Source organism: Symphalangus syndactylus, chromosome 11 (assembly GCF_028878055.3).
Source record: "Symphalangus syndactylus isolate Jambi chromosome 11, NHGRI_mSymSyn1-v2.1_pri, whole genome shotgun sequence".
Taxonomy (NCBI): domain Eukaryota; kingdom Metazoa; phylum Chordata; class Mammalia; order Primates; family Hylobatidae; genus Symphalangus; species Symphalangus syndactylus.
In genome coordinates this window covers 61410005-61433020 of record NC_072433.2, presented here as the reverse complement: position 1 = coordinate 61433020, position 23016 = coordinate 61410005, and the positions used below count along the sequence as shown (strand labels likewise).

Genomic DNA, 23016 nt, shown 5'->3' with positions numbered 1-23016 from the left:
GAGTATCATGAGATGGTAATATTTGGAAATCTTAGATTTGATTTAGTCTTCTGGTTTTTTGTTTTTGGATTTCTTAGGTGACACTTCAGTTGTGTGTTTTAATTTTTGTTCTTCTTTTTTTTTTAGTGGTATGTGTGCAACAGAGAGAAATTATGCGAATCACTCCAGGCTGTCTTTGTTCAGAGTTACCTTGATCAAGGAACACAGATCTTCTTAAACAACAGCATTGAGAAATCGGGCTGGCTATTTATCCAATTATATCATTCTTTTGTGTCATCTGTTTTTAGCCTGTTTATGTCTAGAACATCTATCAATGGGTAAGTGAATCTTGGACATTTATTTTTTTCTTTATCCTTAGGTTTACAAAAGGAAAAACACGAAAAGTTATCTTGTTCAACATGTTGACTACCTGAGCTACAATACTTCTAATAGTCAGAACCTTGGCAGTTGGTCCAGCGTTCTATCTTTCTGTGGTTCTGCCCTTTAAATTCACCATAACGTGACAGCCTCATTAGTATGTGTATTCATAGCGGGAGTTACTTAGGGTAGTGCTTCTTGGCTTTGATGTACATAGGAATCACTTGGGGGTCTTGTTAAAATGCAGATTATGAGTTAGTACGTCAGGGGCTAGGCCTGAGAGTCTGCTTTTTTTTTTTTTTTAAGACAGTCCTGCTCTGTTTCCCAGACTGGAGTGCAGTGGCGTGATCTGGGCTCACTGCAGCCTCCGCCTCCCGGGTTTAAGCAATTCTCATGCCTCAGCCTCCCAAGTAGCTGGGATTACAGGTGTGCACCACCACACCTGGCTAATTTTTGTATTTTTAGTAGAGACGAGGTTTCTATGTTGGCCAGGCTGGTCTCTAACTGACCTCAAGTGATCCGTCCACCTTTGCCTCCCAAAGTGCTGGGATTATGGGTGGGAGCCACTGCGCCTGGAGAGTCTGCATTTTTAACAAGCTCTTAGATGATGCCAGTAATGCTGAATGCTGCTGGTTCTTGACCACAAAGTAGCAAGACTCCTGGAACCAAGCCCTGAAGCTGAGGGCTTTATGCCCTTAGGCTGAAAAGTAAGATCTTTGCCTTAAACATACTTCGCAGTGGCAGATTTTTTTTGGGAGATCTAATTAGTCAGCCCAACAGTGGATGATGGTTTATTTTGAGTGAAGAGTCCTGCATCTGTTTTTAAATAATGTCTAGGTTCACCAGAATTTTATAAACTTATTGTGGAATTCTCTGTCCCCAGAGTGGTTCCCTCATATAAATCCATAGAAAAAGCTTTAGGAGTTTTTTTTTTTTTTTTTCAATCCTTTCTTGGCCGTATTTTCAAGCATTCCTAAGGACCTAGACTCTAAAATGCCAAAGAGAAAAGCAACAGGCTCAATGGTTAAAAAGCCTCACTGGACCACTCAAACCACTGGTTGGACCCACTTTTCTTTTCCCTTGAGGTTTGGAGCCAGTTTCTACTGACTGTCTGGATCCCCAGTGTATCATCTGGTCCTTAAATATGTTTTCAGGCACTGCAAGCCATTTCTCAAGATTTCTCAGTTGATTTTCTTCGTTGTTTATGTGAAATTGCCATACTTTTGCTTTGGCAAACAGTTGTTATTTTTATATGGGTGGTTGAGTTGATACAACTTGGTCTGACATTTTGTTCCTTAAATTGGTTATATTGAATTTCTGTTCTATACCATTTATTCTTCCTTTGGAATTCAGATGAGTCACTATAGCAGAGATTCTTATCCTTTCTGGGGTCCTGTAGCTCTTTGAAAGTGATAAAAGGTAGGAATCCTCTCTTCAAAAAGTGCTTACATTTAACATTTTGTGTATGATTTTGGGGGTTTTAAACTTTTATTTCCCCTTTCCTCTACCCATAACACCCTGGTTAAAATTCCCTGCTCTAGAATTTCACAGTTTGATCAAAGAGGCAATGCAGTTAATAAACCCCTTTTGGCTTCCCTTACTTAAAACTCTTCTGCTTTTTCCTTCTGATACCCACCCTGCTTTCAATCCTTCTTGCCTTGTGTCCCATTCTCAGCTAAAAACTAAATTTTAGGGCCCATCAGTACTTTCCAGTCATGGCAGTGGGAGATTATTACTACAGGTGGCCATCTCACAGAAATCATTACTGTGGTACTGTCTTGTATTACCTTAAGATACTTATCAAACTTCCTTTATTTTGGAAAGGAAAAGGCCAAGTAAGGAAAGACTTAATAGATGTTCCAGAGTTTATTTTATAAGGAAGAGGCACATGTCTTTGTAGACTCTTAAGTCTAGAGAGAACTTAGATTGTGACCAGGGAACCTAGGATGGTTATTAAACACTAAAGTTAAACCCAAATTAGAGGGTCATATCTCTTCATGGTTTGTGTTTATGGGAAACTTTGTATTGGGCTTGGTATTTTAGGTGAGACTGTTCTTCATTGTGCGAGACTGCCCGCCCCCCTACCCACTGCAGGAAGTCTAACTTTTCTGGCCTTGCCCACTAAATGGCAGTAGTACCCCCAGGTCCTTGTGATTACTGGAAACTCTCCTGTCTACTCCCATTGCCCCCTAGAGGGCAAAATCGATCCTGGTTGAAAAACACTGGGCTTGATGGATTTTGATTTATTTTTTGACAGTGTTAATCTTTTTGTAGAGCCCCTGTTGCTAATGTTCTTTGGAAATAGGACAATGCTTCCCCTCTCTCTCTAGTGCCTTCTTTCTTTCTTTTTTGGAGACAGGGTGTCGCTCTGTTGCCTAGGCTGGAGTGCAGTGTCACAGTCATGGCTCACTGCAGTCTTGACCTCCTCAGGCTCAGGCAATCCTCCTGCCTCAGTCTCCCAGGTAGCTGGGACTAGAGGCTCATGCCACTGTGCCTGGCTAATTTTTGAAATTTTTGTAGAGACGGGGTTTCACCATGTTGCCCAGGCTGGTCTCAAACTCCTGGGTTCAAGAGATCTTCCCACCTTGGCCTCCCAAAATGGTGGGATTACAGACGTGAGCCACCATGCCCAGCGTCTAGTGCCTTTAAATGTAGACCAGTCAGATGAACTTGTGAGCTCTGAGCTCAGGTGACCTCTTGTTCTAGAATTTTATAATTATCATGTCAAGATTCCTCACATCCCAAGAAGATGGCTTGGGAAGCATGCTCTGAGAAAATTTAAGCAAAATAACTATTTTGTGACTTACTTTTGGTCCTGTGGCAAGTCAGCATCAGTATTTGAAATTCGCCTCCCCTCAGCCATGCTGCCAGTAGCCTCTTTCTGCTGTGACTGGTTTCTGTGTTAAATTTTGTACAGCTACTTCAGCAAGTTCAGATTTGCTTATTTTCTTACTGTAATATATGAACAATTGAGGATTAAAACAACTTGTCTTTTATGAGACGTGATTTTCTTTGGTAAGCAGTTGTAGTCGGTAGCATCACGTTTAGTGGTCTCTGAGGTCTTTCTCCAATTTTTTTAGCATTTCTGTGGGGCAGAAGATTTACTGTGAACTTGGTTAAACTCTCCTATGGCCTTAATGGGAAAAGGAAGGGGGACTTTGTTACATGAACTCCATTATTTGTGTTTTTTCCTAAAACTGGTCTTACCTTGGGCACCATGTTGCATGCGTCTTTCCAGTCACTGTATAGCAGCAAACATTCTGTACCTTATGATTGTTTCCAGAGAGCAGCAGTACAGAACAGGTTTCCCAGCCACTTCCTAGACCAGTGGTCCCCAAACTGTTTTCTAGGGTCTGAGGAGGAAGTGCCTTAGGAACTGCTTCAGGCTGCAGAGAAAGGCCTAAGAGTGGGCTGGCCACAGCTCCTGGGCTCCCAACCTCATTCGAACAGCAGCAGCTCTCTTAGGATCTTATGTTGTCTGTGAGTTTCACTTCATTTAAAGAAAGGGTTCTGCTGCTTAAAGGAGGGTTGAGAATCCCTGTGCTAGATAAACTAGAATTTCAGAGCTAGAAAACAAGTCCTAAATAGGGATTGCGTTTTATTTCCCAGGGTGATGCTTCCATGAGACTTGGCTGGACCTGTAGTTGCTTTTCTGAGGGTTCTCTTCGATCTCCATTTAAACTCCCCTCAGTCTCTTTTTTCAAAGGCATCACTATGGTTTTGAGTGTTTTCTAGGACCTTTAGAAATAATAGGACCCAGACAGTTGTAACCATATAAACTGACATAAGTATGAACCTACTTTAATGCATATTAACCGACATCACAAGGACCACTCTTTTCCCTCTTTTATCTAGTGTCTCTTAAAAATCTATTATACTAAAGCTCTTCTTTCCTGATCCATGGTTTAGTTCCATATTTGAAATCACTTTTTTTTCCTATTTGGTTTCTCTGCTACTGTGGCCTGGCTGTGTTAGCTTGTCATCTTTTTCAACTGATAAACATGTTTTCTGTTACTCCTTCCACTTTTCCTTCCTATTTTGACTTAAGTTCTTCACATTCATCTCTTACTTATTTCTTCTTCCTTCCCCTGTCATCCTTTCCACTTTCCACCTTTTATTTCCCTCCTCCCACCTTTTATTTCCCTCCTCCCATGCTTTTTTGGGGCATTATTTGCAGCTCCAAAGACAAATGGTATCTGGAAGCATTTTCTTATTTTATTAACTTTGTCTTCCAATCATAGAAATGATATAAAAGATAATATCTTTGCTGGGCACGGTGGCTCATGCCTGTAATCCCAGCACTTTGGAGGCAGAGGCGGGTGGATCACGAGGTCAGGAGATCAAGACCATCCTGGTTAACATGGTGAAACCCCGTCTCTACTAAAAATACAAAAAATTAGCCGGGCGTGGTGGTGGGCGCCTGTAGTCCCAGCTACTTGGGAGGCTGAGGCAGGAGAACGGCATGAACCTGGGAGGCGGAGCTTGCAGTGAGCGGAGATCGTGCCACTGCACTCCAGTCTGGGCAACGGCAGAGCGAGACTCTGTCTCAAAAAAAAAAAAGAAAAAAAAAATTAGGCCAGGCGCAGTGGTCCATGCCTGTAATCCCAGCACTTTGGGAGGCTGAGGCGGGTGGATCACCTGAGGTCAGGAGTTCGAGACCAGCCTGGCCGACATGGTGAAACCCTGTCTCCACTAAAAATACAAAAAATAAGCCGGGTGTGATGGTGCACGCCTGTAATCCCAGCTACTCGGGAGGCTGGGACAGGAGAATCGCTTGAACCCAGGAGGCGAAGGTTGCAGTGAGCCGAGATCATGCCACTGAACTCCAGCCTGAGCGACAGAGTGAGACCTTGTCTAAAAAAAAAAAAAAAAAAAAATCTTAACCATGTAATAAGTGATTATGGTTGGTGGTGCTGAGTCACTATATTCACTTTGTGTGTGTATGGTGAGGGGTGTTTAATTTGCATAGACACTTCCATTTTTGTCCTTTTTTTTTTTCAGGTTGCTAGGAAGAGGCTCAATGTTTGTGTTTTCACCAGATCAGTTTCAGAGACTGCTTAAAATTAATCCAGACTGGAAAACCCACAGACTTCTTGATTTGGGTGCTGGAGATGGAGAAGTCACAAAAATCATGAGCCCTCATTTTGAAGAAATCTATGCCACTGAGCTTTCTGAAACTATGATATGGCAGCTTCAGAAAAAGAAATACAGGTATAATTTTCTTGGTTTTAGATGCATTTCTTCTTGAAAGTACATTATTTAAAGGATATGAATCAAAAATGATCTTCCATGATTAGAAATTTAAAAAATCATTTCATACATAATTAACTGGAAATGTAGAGAAATAATCTTCTGGTAGCAGTATTTTTCTGGAGCAGAGGGGTTGGCACTATAGGGAAGAAAAGGACTAGCGAGAGACAGCTTGGAAAAGGCAGATCAAGAAGAAGGGACTTCTTCCCTAATCAGAATCTGGCATTCTCAAAAAAAATTTTTTTAAGTAGTGGTAAAATATACGTAGCATAGAATTTACTATTGTAACTATTTTTAAGTGTACAGTTCAGTGGTATTAAGTACATTTACATTGTTGTACAATCATCACCACTATTCATCTCCAGAACTTTTTTTATCTTCTGAAACGGAAACTCTGTACCCAATAAACAGTAACTCCCCATTTTTCCCTCCTCGTAACTCCTGACAACCACCATTCTACTTTGTCTATGAATTTGACTATTCTGGGTAGTTTGTATAAGAGGAATTACATACATTAGCGCCTTGTGACTGGCTTATTGCATGTAGCATAATGTCTTCAAGGTTTACTCATGTTGTACCATGGGCCAAAATTTTCTTTTCTTTTCTTTTCTTTCTTTTTTTTTTGAGACGGAGTCTTGGTCTGTCACCCAGGCTGGAGTGCAGTGGCACGATCTTGGCTCACTACAATCTCTACCTCTCAGGTTCAAGCAATTCTCCTGCCTCAGCCTCCCAAGTAGCTGGGATTACAAGCGTATGCCACCATGCCTGGCTAATTTTTTTGTATTTTTAGTAGGGATAGGGTTTCACTATTTGGCCAGGCTGGTCTCGAACTGCTGACCTCAGGTATTCCAGAGTGCTGGGATTACAGGTGTGAGCCACTGCTCCCGGCCCAAAATTTTCTTTAAGGATGAATAATAATTTGCTGCATGCATGTACCACATTTTGTTTACCCATTTATCTGTCAGTGGATACTTCGGTTGTTTCTACAATTTGGCTGTTGTGAATAATGCTGTGAACATGGGTGTACAGATACCTACTTGAGCCCCTACTTTTACTTCTTTTGGGTGTAGACCCAGAAGTGGTGTTGCTGGATCACATGGCTAAGTCTGGGTTTAATTTTTTGAGGAATTGTAATACTTTTCCATTGCTGCCGCACCATTTTACGTTCCCACCAGCAATGTAGTACAAGGGTTCCAGTTTCTCCACTCCTTGACAATACTTGCTATTTTCTGTTTTGTTTTGCTTTTAATATATAGTCGTCAGTGTTAATCTTGGTTTTAAGGTCATCTGGAGCTTGAAAGACTAGGACGAAGGGCCTTTTTTTTTTTCCTGGAGACAAAGTTTCACTTGCCCAAGCTGGAGTGCAGTGGCGTGATCTCAGCTCACTGAAACCTCCACCTCCTGGATTCAAGCAATTCTACTGCCTCAGCCTCCTGAGTAGGTGGGACTACAGGCACATGCCACTATGCCCGGCTAATTTTTTTTTTTGTATTTTTAGTAGAGACAGGGTTTCACTATGTTGGCCAGGCTGGTCTCAAACTGCTGACCTCGTGATCTGCCTCGGCCTCCCGAAGTGTTGGGATTACAGGTGTGAGCTACTGCACCCGGCCGGAAGAAGGGTATTCTTATTTCAGTATGATTTATTGATTGGGAGATTTCTATATATTGACTCAGTGCAGAATCAGGGAGGTAGAGCTGGAGTCAGCTTCCTTCTCTGGTATTTTTGGAAGTCTGGTTAGCCTTAGAAAGAAAGGAGAAAGAATTATGTAATCACTCACTTTCCTATCCACATGTTTCTACTTTTACAGATTAATCCTAGAGATAGAGCATCAGTGTAGCTTTTGGAGCAGGACCGGTTTGAGCATTTGTAAAACATGGAAATTTTTAGCCTGGAGAAGGGAAGATTTCTGTGAACAGATACTCTGTGGGATTTTTATATGGAAGGAAAGGAATAGGTATAGTCTCTGATATAACAGGCACAGCTACGCCTTAGAAGTTGAGTTACAGCTTAGGGAGATCGACCTTCCTAGCTTGAACTATCTTAAGTCCTTATCACTGTCAGTGTTTAAATTGCTGTTAGGGTTGTTATAGGAAGAGACATAAGGAAGACGTGAGTTTGAACTGAGTGATTGGAAAGCCCCTTAGCTTTAGCAGTCTGTCTCAGATAAGGTTCTGGTGGGTCTGCATGGTAATAATGGACATGTTTTCCTTCAGTTAGAAATTAATTCGGCATTTCAAAACTTGGCATGCTTTGACCTTTTTTATAACAGTGGCTTAAGTCAGGCTGAATTCCTAATCTGATTCCACTTCCCCCCACTTAAAAAAATCCATGCTTTGAAGTGGGTCGAAGAGGAAGGTGTTAAACCCATCTTCAGATGATTGACCACCCCAGCCTTCTTCTGCTTTGATGCTAAGTGCCTAAATGGAATTTTCAGTGAAACTTCAGATGTTTGAATTAGTAATATATCTGGAATGTACATGGTATGTAAAGATATCTACTACATAAAAAATACTTGGTTTAATTTTTTCCCTAATATACAGCACATAAGCCAAAAATCTGCAGTTTGACCTGCATGGGAAATTCATACTGATTGGCATTCCTTTCATAATATTAGTATGAAGTGAAAACATTTTCACAAAAGTGGTAAATTTTGTGACTATTGGTGCAGTTTGAGGTTTTAATGAGGAAGTAGTATCTTTATTTCCTAAGTTTAGAGGTCTCCCAATCCAAGATAGCAAGGCAGACTTTCAGCTTAATTTTACATTTTTTTCTTCCTTTTGAGATTAGAGCTATTTTCTGTTTCTCTTCAATATCTGGGCCATGAAAAACAGGCTTTTTATTAATTAATATATATATTTTCAGAGACGGGTCTCTCTGTGTCACCTGGGCTAGAGCACGTGACATGATTATAGCTCACTGCAGCCTTAAACTTCTGGAATCAAGTGATCCTCTCACCTCAGCCTCCTCAGTAGCTGGGACTACAGGTGCCTGCTACTATATCTGGCTAATTTGAGAGAGAGAGAGTGTGAGTGTGTGTTTTTGTGTGTTGTGTGTGTAGAGACAGGAGTTTCACTATGTTGACCAGGCCAGTCTTGAACTCCTGGCCTCAAACAGTCCTCTTCCCTTGGCCTCCCAGAGTGCGGAGATTACAGGCGTGAGCAAAACACACCTTTTTAAATAAAGGTTCTGTAATTTTTTTTTTTTTAAGACAAAGTCTCGCTCCATCACCCAGGCTGGAGTGCAGTGGCACAATCTCAGCTCACTGCAACCTCTGCCTCCCGGGTTCAAGTGATTCGCCTGCCTCAGCCTCCCAAGTAGCTGGGATTACAGGCGCATGCCACCCCACCCAGCTAAATTTTTTTATATTTTAGCAGAGATAAGATTTCACCGTGTTGCCCAGGCTGGTCTCGAACTCCTGAGCTCAGGCAATCCGCCCGCCTTGGCCTCCCAAAGTGCTGGGATTACAGGCGTGAGCCACTGCACCCAGCCAAAGTTTCTGCATTTTAAAAATAGGTCAATAAACAGAAAATGGCCAAGTTTTTCCTTTGTATTCCTAAGTTGTCATTGTTTATGCCAGAAAACCCAATTGTAAAACTAAAGGATGTGGTTGTGATTTTTACAGCAAGACAGTAAGTTTTCTTTATATTGTTAGTGTTTCACTTTTTATTTAGGATTTATCAAAATACTGATTGCTTATTTCCTAAGTTTAGAGCTCTCCCAACCCGAGATGGCAAGGCATCTTTTCTTTTTTTGTGGGAGACGGACTCTCGCCCTGTTGCCCAGGCTGGAGTGCAGTGGCGCCATCTCGGCTTACTGTGCAGCCTCTGCCTCCTGGGTTCAAGCAGTTCTCCTGCCTCAGCCTCCCGAGTAGCTGGGACTACAGGCGCACGCTGCCATGCCCAGCTAAGTTTTGTATTTTAGTAGAGATGGGGTTTCACTGTGTTGCCCAGCTGGTCTTGAACTCCTGAGCTCAGGCAGTCTGCCCGCTTTGGCCTCCCAAAGTGCTAGGATTACAGGTGTGAGCCACCGTGCCTGGCCTTTTTTTTTTTTTTTTTTTTTTTTGAGACAGGATCTTGCTTTGTCGTCCAGGCTGGAGTGCAGTGACACAATCATAGCTCACTGTAACCTCAAACTCTTGTGTTCAAGCCATCCTCCTGCCTCAGCTGCCCAAGTAGCTTAGCTAGGACTACAGGCATGTGCCACTATCCTTGGCTATTTTTAATTTTTTATAGAGATGGGGTCTTGTGTTGCCCCAGCTGGTCTCAAACTCCTAGGCTCAAGCGATCCTCCCAAAGTGCTGGAATTACAGATGTTAGCTACCGCACCTGACTGCTTTATCATTCTCTAAGGAGAAATATATTTTACATCCTTCTGGAAGTATTAACTCATTTTCTTGAAAATAATAATCCCCTGAATAGATACCCTCATTCTAGGTTTAGAAATACTGTTTTAGAAAAAGGAAAATTCTGACAACTTGTTAGGATTCCTGGGCTAATACGCAGTTTTAGTGGGGCTAAGCAATTTGTCTTCATCAATGGAACTGAGTGAGTTTACAAATAAAAATCACAAAACAGAAGTAAGAATGCACTTGAGCTTCTATAGGTATAGATTTAACTGTCTTAGTGTCAGTCATCGTTTTCTGTTATGAGCATATATTTCTCTTCCAAAATTACCAACACAGACGCTACCTATCTGAAACTCATTCTGAGGTAGATTTAGTGAGATTATTCTAGATTAGAACATGCTGATGACGTTTGGCTTCTGCTTCATTGCAGATAGACATCAGATTTTTTTGTTGTTTTGTTTTTAAAAATCAAATATGTAATTTGTGTTTTACAATTTGTGTCTTTAAATTGGCTGCTTAGCTAAGGCATTAATATATACAAATAGTCCTTTATTCATTTCAATTTTTTAGAATGGGAATTGATGACATTTTTGTTCTGAAAGTAGTCTTAGTAATGTTTGGAAACTCTTAGAATGAGCTAAATTGAGTTTCCAAAATTACTATTACAGTTGACTTAGTACAACAAAGTGATTTTAAAGCCCGAATGCCCTACTTATTTCAAACAGTATTTAGTGCAATGAAACACCTGCACCAGTAAGGAATCTGACTAGTCCCTGGAAGTTTGTTAGGCTGCTATTTGGAAGAGGCTTTAGTTTGACAAAAATGTAGATTGAAAAGAAAAATGCAGCTAAGTGCTTTGTGTTTTTAAAATTCTGCTATTCAGAAATGCTATAAATATCATTATGCTAATGAGGTTTTCAAAACAACCCTCATTATACTTTTAGAATTTTCTGAGCTATCTTACTGTATCTGCTCAACATTACTGAAGACTTGTTTACCAAAGATCCCTTTTTTTATGTTTCCTTTTTTACCTGTCTCTATCATAACATGTCTCACCTACCACATTCTGATTGGTATAACCAAGCAGGAGTAAGTAATTTGTAAAATTGCCTAATTGTGTGGCTAACAAAGACTCTTGATATAAAAACTCCCTGTTTCTAGAGATAACAACATTGTAGAGGACTGAAAATGTTCTCTGTGTTCTGTGTGTGTGTATGAAAGTGAGAGATTGTGGGTCGAGAGTGGTTTTTTTTAAACCATGCTCTTAGTGTTAATAGGATGTCCTGGGCTTTATCTTTTCTGTATAGTTTTTGTTTTGTTTTGTTTTGTTTTGTTTTGAGACGGAGTCTGGCTCTGTCCTCAGGCTGGAGTGCAGTGATGTGATCTCGGCTCACTGCAGCCTCCGCCTCCCTGATTCAAGTGATTCTCCTACCTCAGCCTCCCAGGTAGCTGGGATTACAGGCACACGCCACCACACCCAGCTGATTTTTGTATTTTTAGTAGAGACAGTGTTTCACCATGTTGGCCTGGATGGTCTTAATCTCCTGACCTCATGATCCACCTGCCTCGGCCTCCCAAATTGCTAGGATTATAGGCGTGAGCCACCGTGCCCGGTCCTTTTCTGTATAGTTATTCAGATAGGAAGATTCTCAAGTATGAAATATGTCTTTCCTGGGAACAGAAATGAACTCAAAGGTCATAAGTTATCAATGGAAATTATTTTATACCACTCCCAGCCATTTTTAAGAATAGAAGGGATCCTAGGAATAGAAAACATTAATTATATGATGCATTTTTTGATTAAGTTCCAATGAATGGTAAAAAGCAGGACTCTTGTTCATTAACTGATATTCAAGAATTTGATGTTTTAGTTTCATAACTGTATCAGGGTACATCTTCATACTTATTAAACATGATTAGTTCTTGTAAAGGAAACTTCGTATGTGTTGAGATTTGGAAATAGGTGAAATGCTAAATTTAAAGAAATATGGGCCAGGCGTGGTAGCTCACGCCTGTAATCCCAGCACTTTGGGAGGCCGAGGCAGTCAGATCGCTTGAGGTTAGGAGTTCAAGATCAGCTTAGCCAACATGGTGAAACCCCGTCTCTACTAAAAACACAAAAATTAGCTGGGCATGGTGGCACCTGCCCGTAATCTCAGCTACTAGGGAGGCGGAGGCAGGAGAATCGCTTGAACCCGGGAGGCGGAGGTTGCCATGAGCCGAGATTGCTCCACTGTACTCCAGCCTGGGCAACAGAGTGAGGCTCTGTCTCAAAAAAAAAAAAAATTAATTAAAAAAAAAAAAAAAAAGAAATATGGTTGCTATTTTTCTCTTCCTTGGCCATGTCATTATTGCAAACATAAATTATAACAGAAGATTTTGAACTTAATTTAGAAGACAAAGTTAAAGCCTTTATTGTCATCTCAGTTATTTTTAAAGATGTCTTTAGAGGGACTTTATGTTAATACAGTTATTTCTGATTTTTCTAGAGTCCTTGGTATAAATGAATGGCAGAATACAGGGTTCCAGTATGATGTCATCAGCTGCTTGAACTTGCTGGACCGCTGTGATCAGCCCCTGACTTTGTTAAAAGATATCAGAAGTGTCTTGGAGCCAACTAGAGGCAGGGTCATCCTTGCCTTAGTCCTCCCCTTTCATCCCTATGTGGAAAACGGTAAGTGTGGTCAGTCAGGCTAGCTCTTACTTAGGATAGCTGTTTATTGGTATTTGTGATTTTGTGCTGTGTACAATTAAACATTGTCTAGTATTTCTTATAATAGCCTGCAGTTTAAAGTAATCCAGTTAATCCATGTAAAACACCATCTTGGTTAATGTTCACCTTAAGGTGGACTTTATAGAGATCTAGCATTCCCCTTGCAGTGGTAATAATTAATATTTACCTGGGTCTGACTGCTTGAGATTGAAAGCCAAAAATCCTTCTGTATCTCTGGTTTTAAATGGAGCTTGAACCATTTATTTATTAGCTTTACAGCTGAATTGAGCAATAAGCAGTGCCTTTAAATCTGGTCATATATACTTGCTGAATGTCATGGCTGTTTTGTTTTCTGTTTTGCATCTCTTGTGCCAGACTCTAAAAATGATAAATGCTCTTACCTGTTTTTTTCTCTTTTGAAGACCATGTGTGTTGCAGCATGTGTCATTTCTTTCTGTAATATTTGATTTTTTGATTGCATGGTCTTGCTCTTCAGCAATATTGAATGAAGAATATGTTAGAAGAAACGGGTTGATTTCATATCACTTCATAGTTACTGGCCTTTCTGACTTAATGCCACATTAATTTATAGTTTTAGTTTATGTGGTTTGCATTTTAGGTCATCTTGAAAGTTACGATTTTAAGTCTCCTGCATTTTCATAAGTTAATGTACATTAATATAAGATTATTTATTTTATGAATAATACAAGTTACTATTTAAAAATCTTTAGTATTTCTTTTTTTTTTTTTTGAGACAGAGCCTCGCTCTGTTGCCCAGGCTGGAGTGCAGTGGCGCAATCTCGGCTCACTGCAACCTCTACCTCGTGGGTTCAGGCAATTCTCCGGCCTCAGCCTCCTCAGTCCCAAGTAACTGGGACTACAGGCACATGCCACTATGCCTGGCTAATTTTTGTATTTTCAGTAGAGATGGGGTTTCGCCATGTTGACCAGGCTGGTCTCTTAACTCCTGATCTCAGGTGATCCTTCCGTCTCTGCCTCCCAAAATGCTGCGATTACAGGTGCGAGCCACCATGCCTGGCTGAAAAATCTTTAGATTTTCTATTTTACTGCCTCAATTGACCTTGACTTCAGAAACTCTTAAGAGCTCGCAGACATTTTGAAGAAATCTATTAGGATTTTGCAAATGTCATCATTATCAAATATGAAAATCTATATCTTAAGCAATAATGCCCGTTTCATATAACCATTGGATTCTATGTGGATTTGTGGTGTCACAAATTAATTTAATTTCTTGTCTGTTATTTTTTCTCCCCAGATCTTAGTGCCTTCAGATTTAATGCTTGTCTTAATATTTACCAAATGGTTTCAGATTTGTGTTGATAATGGGGAAAATGGGGAATTCTTTCGATATAGAAGGGTGTGGAAAAGAGCAGAGAGAACAGATCTCCCCTTTCTCATCTTAGATCTCCATTTTTATGTTCCTGTTGTCGAGTGGTTTGTCATGGTAAAGAAAAAATGCTTTTAAATGTGAGTGTACATATATCATCTATATGTTGCAAAATGTCCTCCTTCGTGATTCAGCAACCTGATCTTACTTCAGTGCTACTCCTTCCTGTGTAATTAAGCCTTAGCTCCAGCTCTCTGCATTGCGCTCACTAGTCATCAGGTTGGAACGTCCTGGGTTCCTGTGTCCTGTTGGGCAACCACATGATAGAACTTTAATGTTACTTCCTGGCATAGCAGGAGATGAAAGAGCAGGGGGAAGAAACATCAGTCTAACCACGAATTTTATTTCCTTGTGTTTCTGATGCTAAAAATGGAGAGGAAGTCGAACTAGACAAGAGGGAAGTCTCCATGAAGTGTGGAAAACAAGTTCCTTGATTGTGGATGTGCAGAGCTGCCTGTTGAGTCTGAGGAGTCTGGCACGTGACACACTGCAGACCTGAGACAAGAAGGCTTGTTGCTATGGGTGACTTTTAGTGACCTATAAATTTTGCAGGCACACCACGGCACTCTATTATTGCTTTCTTTCTCTGAGTCACTAATTAGATCCTGATGATTTCCATGTGAAACCGTGAGGACTGGGAGATGCAAAATGGTCTTGCTGTGTAGATTCATGAATGCTGAACTGTTGGAGGATGTCTGAGTGTGCTTTGCATGCTTGGCTTAATTTGTGTTTTTTTTTTTAACTAAAAGTAATTGTAGGTGAAATGATTACTTAGGTAATTGTTTTGGTAAATGGCTCGAAGTTGAACCATAGCAGTTTTGCTATTTGGAAAAAAAAAATGAAAAAAATATCATTCTAATTTCAGTTTATTTGGTTTACTGACCCAGTTTTGGCTAGGGGTTATTGAATCTAGTGAGAAATATTTTAAGCACCCCCCCAAAGAAGGAAAGATATGAAGTCAGGAGAGGGATAATTATATTGTAAAAATAAAAATTTAATGACGTTTAATTTTTCAAAATTGTAATTTTTATTAAAAAGTAATTCAGTAATTAAAAAAAATACTTCAAGCAACTTACTAGAGGGTTTACAATAAAAAGTTTCTTGGCGGCCGGGCGCGGTGGCTCACGCTTGTAATCCCAGCACTTTGGGAGGCCGAGGCGGGCAGATCACGAGGTCAAGAGATCGAGATTACGGTGAAACCCCGTCTCTATTAAAAATACAAAAAATTAGCCGGGCGCGGTGGCAGGCGCCTGTAGTCCCAGCTACTCGGAGAGGCTGAGGCAGCAGAATGGCATGAACCCGGGAGGCGGAGCTTGCAGTGAGCCGAGATTGCGCCACTGCACTCCAGCCTGGGCGACAGAGCAAGACTCCGTCTCAAAAAAAAAAAAAAAAAAAAGTTTCTTGGCTGTGCGTGGTAGCTCATGCTTGTAATCCCAGCACTTTGGGAGGCTGAGGCGGGCAGATCACGAGGTCAGGAGATCGAGACCATCCTGCGTAACAAGGTAAAACCCCGTCTCTGCTAAAAATATAAAAACAAAACTAGCCGGGCATGGTGGTGGGCGCCTGTAGTTCCAGCTACTGGGGAGGCTGAGGTGGGAGAATGGCGTGAACCCAGGAGGCGGAGCTTGCAGTGAGCCGAGATTGCGCCACTGCACTCCAGCCTGGGTGACAGAGCCAGACTCCGTCTCAAAAAATAAACAAAACAAAGTTTCTCATCCAGTCCAGTTCCACAATCTTGTTCAGGTTTCTTGAATATTCTTTAAAAGATAGTCTATGCAAATGTAAGTATGTATGTACGTTAAAAAAATTATACAGGCAGTACCCAATTATAAATAACTTCTGTTGCCTTTTTCCACTTAAGTGTATCTAGGAAAGTAGTTCTTACCAGCACATATGTCTCCACATGGTTGTCTAGATTTAAGCTGTAGATGTTGGAGCTGGCGTGGACTGGTTCATGAGAGCTGATTGTTGTTTTGGTAGGAATTTAAGTGAACTGGTTGTTAAACATGGCCATTATTGAAATTGACCATGATAGGAGTATTTACACTGTAGAAATTGGCAAACACTGCAAATAGCCATTTTATTCTCCAAGCTGGTAGTTACACATTTACCAGCACACCACTAGATGTATAACTTTACTAGAGGAGGTCTCTAGATAGCAGTTTGCTTTGTAATGTTTAAAAACAAAACACCCTCCCCTGCCCTCCCCCACTTTTTTCTTTTTCTTTTTTTCTTTTTCTTTCTTTTCTGAAAGGGACTTGCTCTGTTTCCCAGACTGGAGTGCAGTGGTGCTATCACAGCTTACTGCAGCCTTGACCTCCTGGGCTCAAGCTATTCTCCCACCTCAGCCTCCTGAGTAGCTGAGACTACAGGTGCATGCCATCACACCCATCTAACTTTTGTATTTTTTTGGTAGAGAGGGGGTCTGGTGGCGTTGCCCAGGCTGGTCTTGAACTCCTGGAATCAAGTGATTGGCCTGCCTTGGCCTCCCAATGTGTTGGGATTATAGGTGTGAGCCACTGCACCAGGCCTTTTTTCTAACTTTAATGAAAATATTTCTACTTTAAATATGATGCTTATTTTTTTTTTTTTTTTTTACTTGAACTTGCTGTTGTTTGGCTTGAGATGGTTTTTTTTTTTTTTTTTTGGAGATGGAGTCTTACTCTGTCACCGAGGCTGGAATGTGGTGGCACGATCTTGGCTCACTCACTGCAACCTCCGCCTCCTAGGTTCAAGTGATTTTCCTGACTCGGCCTACTGAGTAGCTGGGGTTATAGATGTGTGCCACCACTCCCGGCTCATTTTTGTATTTTTAGTAGAGACAGGGTTTCGCTATGTTGGCCAGGCTGATCTTGAACTCCTGACCTCAAGTGATGCCCCCACCTCAGTCTTCCAAAGTGCTGTGATTACATTTCCCTCTTAAAGTTGTGTTATAGACTGCGTGTTTGTGTTCCTCCCAGATACATATTTTGAGGCCCCCACCCCCCATTGTGATGGTATTAGGAAGTGGGGTCTTTGGGAGGTGATTAGGATTAGATGAGATCGTGAGAGTAGAGCCCTCCTGAATGGGATGAATGCCCTTTTAAGAGTTCTGAGAGACCTTGCTTCTCTCTGCCTTCTGCCATGCAAGGATACAACAAGAGGTCAGCAGCCTGTACCTAGAAAGAGGGTCCTCACCAGAACTCAAGGATGCTGGCACCTTTATCTCAGACTTCCAGCCTCCAGAACTGAGAGAAGTAAATTTCTATTGTTCTGTGTCTGGAATTGGTGGGTTCTTGGTCTCACTGACTTCAAGAATGAAGCTGCAGACCTTTGCGGTGAGTGTTACAGTTCATAAAGGCAGCGCGTCTGGAGTCGTTTGTTCCTTCTGGTGGGTGCATGGTCTTGCTGGCCTCAGGAGTGAAGCTGCAGACCTTCGCGGTGAATGTTACAGCTCTTAAAGGTGGCACAGACCCAAAGCATGAGCAACAGTAAGATTTATTGCGAAGAGCGAAAGAACAAAGCTTCCTCAGCATGGAAGGGGACCCAGCAGGTTGCTGCTGCTGGCTCTGGTGGCCTGCTTTTATTCCCTTGTCTGGCCCCACTCACATCCTGCTGATTGGTCCATTTTACAGAGAGCTGATTGGTCCGTTTTATAGAGAGCTGATTGGTCTGTTTTGACAGAGCACTGATTGGTGCGTTTATAAACCTTTAGTTAGACACAGAGTGCTGATTGGTGTGTCTACAATCCCTTAGCTAGACACAAAAGTTCTCCAAGCCCCCTACCCGATTAGCTAGACACAGAACACTGATAGGTGCATTTACAAACCATTAGCTAGACACAGAGCGCTGATTGGTGTGTTTATAAACTTTTAGGTAGACACAGAGTGCTGATTGGTACATTTACAAACCTTTAGCTAGACAGAAAAGTTCTCCAGGTTCCCACCCGACCCAGAAGCCCAGCTGGCTTCACCTCTCAATGGCACTGGCTGCGGGACTTTGCGGCACCTAGCCTGAGCACTCCGACAGCCCAGTGGGAGCTCATCCCCTGATCAAGCCTAGCAGGCGCCGGCTGGTGGCGCCAAGTGCGGGTCCTGCCGAGCCTGCGCCCACCGGGAGCCCGTGCCCCCTCCCGCCTGTGCCTCTCCCTCCACACCTCCCTGCGAGCAGAGGGAGCTGGCTCTGGCCTTGGCCAGCCCCAGAGAGGAGGCCCCTACAGCGCAGCCATGGGCTGAAGGGCTCCTTGAGCACGGCCAGAGCCAATGCCATGGCCGAGGAGGCGCCGAGAGCGAGCGAGGGCTGCTAGCACGTTGTCACCTCTCAATCCCCCCTCTAAACAGCATACCCCCAACTGCTGTTGGGAATTTGGCCGATGACCGCTCTAGCTACTTCCTGCTGGATAGGGGCGAAGAAGGGGCCCTGCAATTGTAGCGTCCTCCAGAGGGGAACTCTTTAGGCCAGTGGAAGGGCCAGCGGGTTGGTCCAGGGGTCTTCAGTAGAAGTTGTTAGTTGAGCTCATTTGGGGTTCCATTTGTAAGACCATCTATAGCTTGATGGCCTCCATTCTAGAGGAAACAAATTTGACAAGAAGGTTAAAATTACAGGGCCCAAAGGTGAGTAACAGCAAGATGGCTGCCACAGGACCTAGAAAGGGGAGAAGCCATGTTGCCCAACTCCAGAGGTTGGTATAAGAGTTTGAAAGGTGGTGTCTGATTTCAGAAGCCTTTTCCTGTAAATGCTGTGCGGCATCTCATACTATCCCTGACTGGTTAGCGTAAAAACAACACTCTTCCCCTAAGAAGGTGCAGAGTCCTCCCTTCTCAGCAGTGAGGAGGTCTAGGCCTCAGCGGTTTTGGAGAGTCACTGTTGCCAGAGAGTCTATTTGGGATTGTAGAGTATGGATAGATTTTGTTATTTCTTGCAGACTATCTGAGAAATCCTTTGATAGTGTGTAATAGTAGGATAATGAAGTAGATGAACTGGCTATTCTGGTTCCTGTAGCAGTAGCCATTCCTAACCCTATAAGTAGGGGTATTAGTTGTATGGCTCTGCGTTGACGGACTTGAGCTTTGAAGAGTACTGATGGGGTCTGATTTCCACAAGATTAGAAGTTAGGATAATATATGTTTACACTGTTAACTTTTAGCAAACTTTACTTTTGTTGAAAACTTTGTAAGTTTGGGATTTCAATTATTCTTTGCTATTAATAAGACCTCGTTTAGTCTATATTAACTTAGAATTGGTATAGATGGTTCCTTCCTGATTCTGTAAGTACTTTAAGGTTTAGCTGAGTGCAAACAGCTCGCAAGTTTGAGCAGACCAATTCTTAGGCAATTTTCCTAACTCTGTTTCTACAAGAGTTTCCTTATCATTTACTGAATACTCATTGTATCTTTTTTCCGTAATCGCCCGGGAGGAACCATCTATCGTCCTGTCCTGAAGGGAGTTCCTTCTATGTCTGGTCTTGTTAGGTAGCATGGGCACAGTAAGATGGCGCCGGTTCCGGGTTCTTCACCCCCGGTTCCCGGTTCTCCACCCCGCGAGCCTGCCAAGAGAAGGCCTATCAGGGAAGAACACCTCCTGCCTTTTACTCAAACCCCACCCCTAAGCCAATCACCGATGCCCACGTGGCCCCACTGAGTATAAAAACCCGGCACCTAAGCAGCTCGCCCCTTCTTCCTTCCTTCTCCTCCTCCGTGTGGTGTCACCTTGGTGCCTCCAATAAAATCTCTTGACCGCGACCAGCGTGTCTTTGGTTTGAGCCCGATCGGGTCCGACTCTTTGAGTCGGTCCGACTCTTTCAGGTCGGACCTTTGTATGGTGATTAATTAAGATTTAGATCCCCTGTTAGGAAACCTGCTGGGTTAAGGATTTTTGATAGGAAGGCTATGGGTTGTCAGTGGCCTCAGTGCTTTCAGGCTATGCCCTTGTTTACACTGACAACAAGGTGGTATTGGAGTGTTATAGGGTTACAGAGAAGACCTTCAATTATCAATTATAGGTTTTAACTTTACCCTGGCTTTTAAAGGAATAGGGTACACTGTTTTTTCTTTACTACTTCCATCTCTCTTTCTCTTTGACTTTTTCTTTCTCTCTCTCTGACTCCCTCTTTGTCTCTGTCTCTTCCCTTCTCTGTCTCTTTGACTTTGTCTCTTTCTTTCTCTCTGACTCCCTCTGTCTCTTCCTCTCTTCCCTTTCTGCTGGTCTTTCCCTGCCTCTGCCAGCCACTTATCCTACTGTTCTCCCCTCTCCTTCCCCTTTTGATGGCTTTGGCAGTGTAAGACTGCCACCTCCTTGGGTTTTTGCACTGCATGCAATAACTCCATAATTGCCTTGTGGTATTTAATGGGGGTTCCCCCAGAGGTTAGGAACTCCCTTTCTTTCCATATTGCAGCATGGGCATGTAGGATTACGTAAGCATACTTGCTATCTGTATACACATTTATTCTTTTTCCCTTTTCCAGTTCTAAGGCTCGGGTAAGTGCCGCTAGTTCTTACTTTCAAGTACAGTGGCATAACCTGCCCTTTGTATCCCATTCTCCACAAATGAACTTCCATCGGTATATAGGTTAAGGTCAGGATTAGCTAGGGGGCCTTCTAAGAGATCACCTCAGGCGGCATAAGTCTGGACTATAATTTGCTGGCAGTCATGCTCGTTTGGTTCCCCATCCTCTGGGAGAAAAATGGCAGGGTTGAGGGCCACGCATGTACGTATTTGAAGCACTGGTCCCTCAAGGAGTAGCGCCTGGTATCTAAGCAGGTGGTTGTCCGATAGCCATAAACTTCGTTTGGAACCTAGTATGCCACTTACATCATGAGTAGTCCAGACAGTGAGATCCTTTCCTTGTATTATTTTGATAGCCTCTGACACTAAGATGGCCACTGCCGCAACTACCCGTAAACAGTGAGGCCAGCCTTTTGCTACTACATCAGTTTCCTTACTTAGGTATGCCTCTGGTTGTGGCATTGTCCCACAAGTCTGAGTAAGGACTCCAAGAACTATCCCTGCTCTCTCTGTGATGTATAAAGAGAAGTTTTGTTGTGTGGGAAGGTTAAAATCAGAGCTTGTACTAGGGCCCGCTTTAAGGTTTTGAAGGCTGTTTCTGCCTCTGGTTCCCATTCTACTAGATGAGTATTTCTCTCTGGGTCTCCTTGATTAGAGTATAGAGGGGCCTGGCTATCTTGCTGTATCCGGGGATCCATAGTCGGCAAAAGCCCGTGATTCCAAGGAACCCCCACAACTGTTTTAATGTCTTAGGGTAAGGATAAGCCAGTATAGGCTGTATTCGTTCCTTGCTAAGGGCCCTGGTCCCTCTGGCTAAGATCAGGCCTAGATATTTGACCTGCTGTAGGCAAAGCTGGGCCTTTGTACCCTTTGACACCTTGTACCCTTGATTAGCTGGAACGTTCAAGAGATCTAGAGTAGCCTGCTGGCACAAGGCTTCTGAACTGGTAGCCAAAAGTAAATCATCCACATACTGAAGGACGAGAGTGCCTGGACTTGAGAAGTGGCCTAGATCTTGGGCCAGTGCCTGACCAAACAGGTGAGGGCTATCCCTAAACCCTTGGGGCAAGACCGTCCATGTAAGTTGGGATGTGTGGTCTGTGGGATCCTCAAAGGCAAAAAGAAACTGGGAGTCAGAGTGCAGGGGAATACAGAAGAAGGCATCTTTGAAGTCCAGAACAGTGCACCATTCTGCTTCCTCTGGTATTTAAGAGAGCAGGGTATAGGGGTTCGGTACGACTGGATATAGAGGAATTACTGCCTCACTGATGAGTCTAAGATCTTGCCCTAGTCTCCACTGACCATTCGGTTTTTGTACTCCTAGAATTGGTGTGTTGCAGGGACTGCTGCATTTCCATACTAAGTCTTGAGCTTTTAAATGTTTCACAGTATCCTGTAATCCTTTATGAGCTTTAGGCCTTAAGGGATAGTGCCTTTGATAAGGAAAAGTGGTGGGGTCTTTTAGCCTGATTTGGACTGGGCAGGCATTTTTTTGCCCTTCCAAATTGCCCTTCCAATGCCCAGACTTCAGGGTTGATTCTCTCCTCAAGTAGGGGACAACAAATGGGTAACTTGTTGCCCATATTCATGTAGATAATAGCTCCAGCTTTGACTAATATATCCCTCCCTAATAAGGGTGTGGGACTTTCAGGCTTAACAAGAAAGGCATGTGAAAAGAGCAAGGTCTCCCAGTTACAACTGAGAAGATGGGAGAAATACCTGGTTACAGGCTGTCCCAGGATTCCTCGGACGGTAACAGACCTTGAGGACAGTCGTCCGGACAGGAGATTAACACTGAGAAGGCCACGCCAGTGTCCATGAGGAAGTCAATTTCCTGGCACTCAATGGTTAAGCGTAGCTGGGGCTCAGTGAGGATGATGACGAGCTGGCACTTGCCCCAGGCACCCTCAGTCCTGTTGTTGGATCATCCAGTTGGGGGCTTCTGACCCAGAGAACCTTTGTCTTCTGGGGCAGTGCACCTTCCAGTGATTGCCTCAGCATAGTGGACATGGACAAGGGGGCGGCTTGTTTCTCATTGCACAATCTTTCTTTAAGTGTCCTTGTAACCCACATTGATAACAAGCCCTACCGGGTGATTGGCCTGCCCCATTTTCTGTCCTCTCTGAACCACCAAGGTTTGTTTGTCTGAAGGCCATGACTAAGGCTGTGGCCTTTCTCTGATCTCGCTTTTCCTTTTGGGCCTTTTCCTCTTGGTCCCTATTATAGAACACTGAGGTTGCCAGGTTTAATAATGCCTCCAGATTTTGTTCAGGGCCCAGGACTTGCTTTTGGAGCTTTCTCCTGATATCTGCAGCCGATTGGGTAATAAACTTAACTTTTAGGATCAATTGACCCTTGAGTGATTTGGGTGACAGGGGAGTATATTTTCTTAAGGCCTCCCGGAGCTGCTCAAGGAAGGCAGAAGGATTTTCTTCCTTTCCCTGAGTTATGGTGTACG

At 42.9% G+C, this 23016-nt stretch overlaps 1 protein-coding gene across 3 annotated transcripts in view; it reads left to right on the top strand.

The window, feature by feature from the left end:
* The window catches only part of METTL9 (methyltransferase 9, His-X-His N1(pi)-histidine), a 59059-nt gene that overhangs the window by 13360 nt on the left and 22683 nt on the right, over positions 1–23016 (top strand). For 2 of the 3 annotated variants that reach the window (XM_055232658.2, XM_055232659.2), the window contains exons 2-4: positions 127–317; positions 5359–5568; positions 12443–12627. In XM_055232658.2, coding sequence (XP_055088633.1) covers positions 127–317; positions 5359–5568; positions 12443–12627 — 586 coding nt within the window. Of the gene's footprint in view, positions 1–126; positions 318–5358; positions 5569–12442; positions 12628–14449; positions 15088–23016 lie in introns of those variants that run through there. The other variant, XM_055232660.2, reaches the window with a different exon arrangement.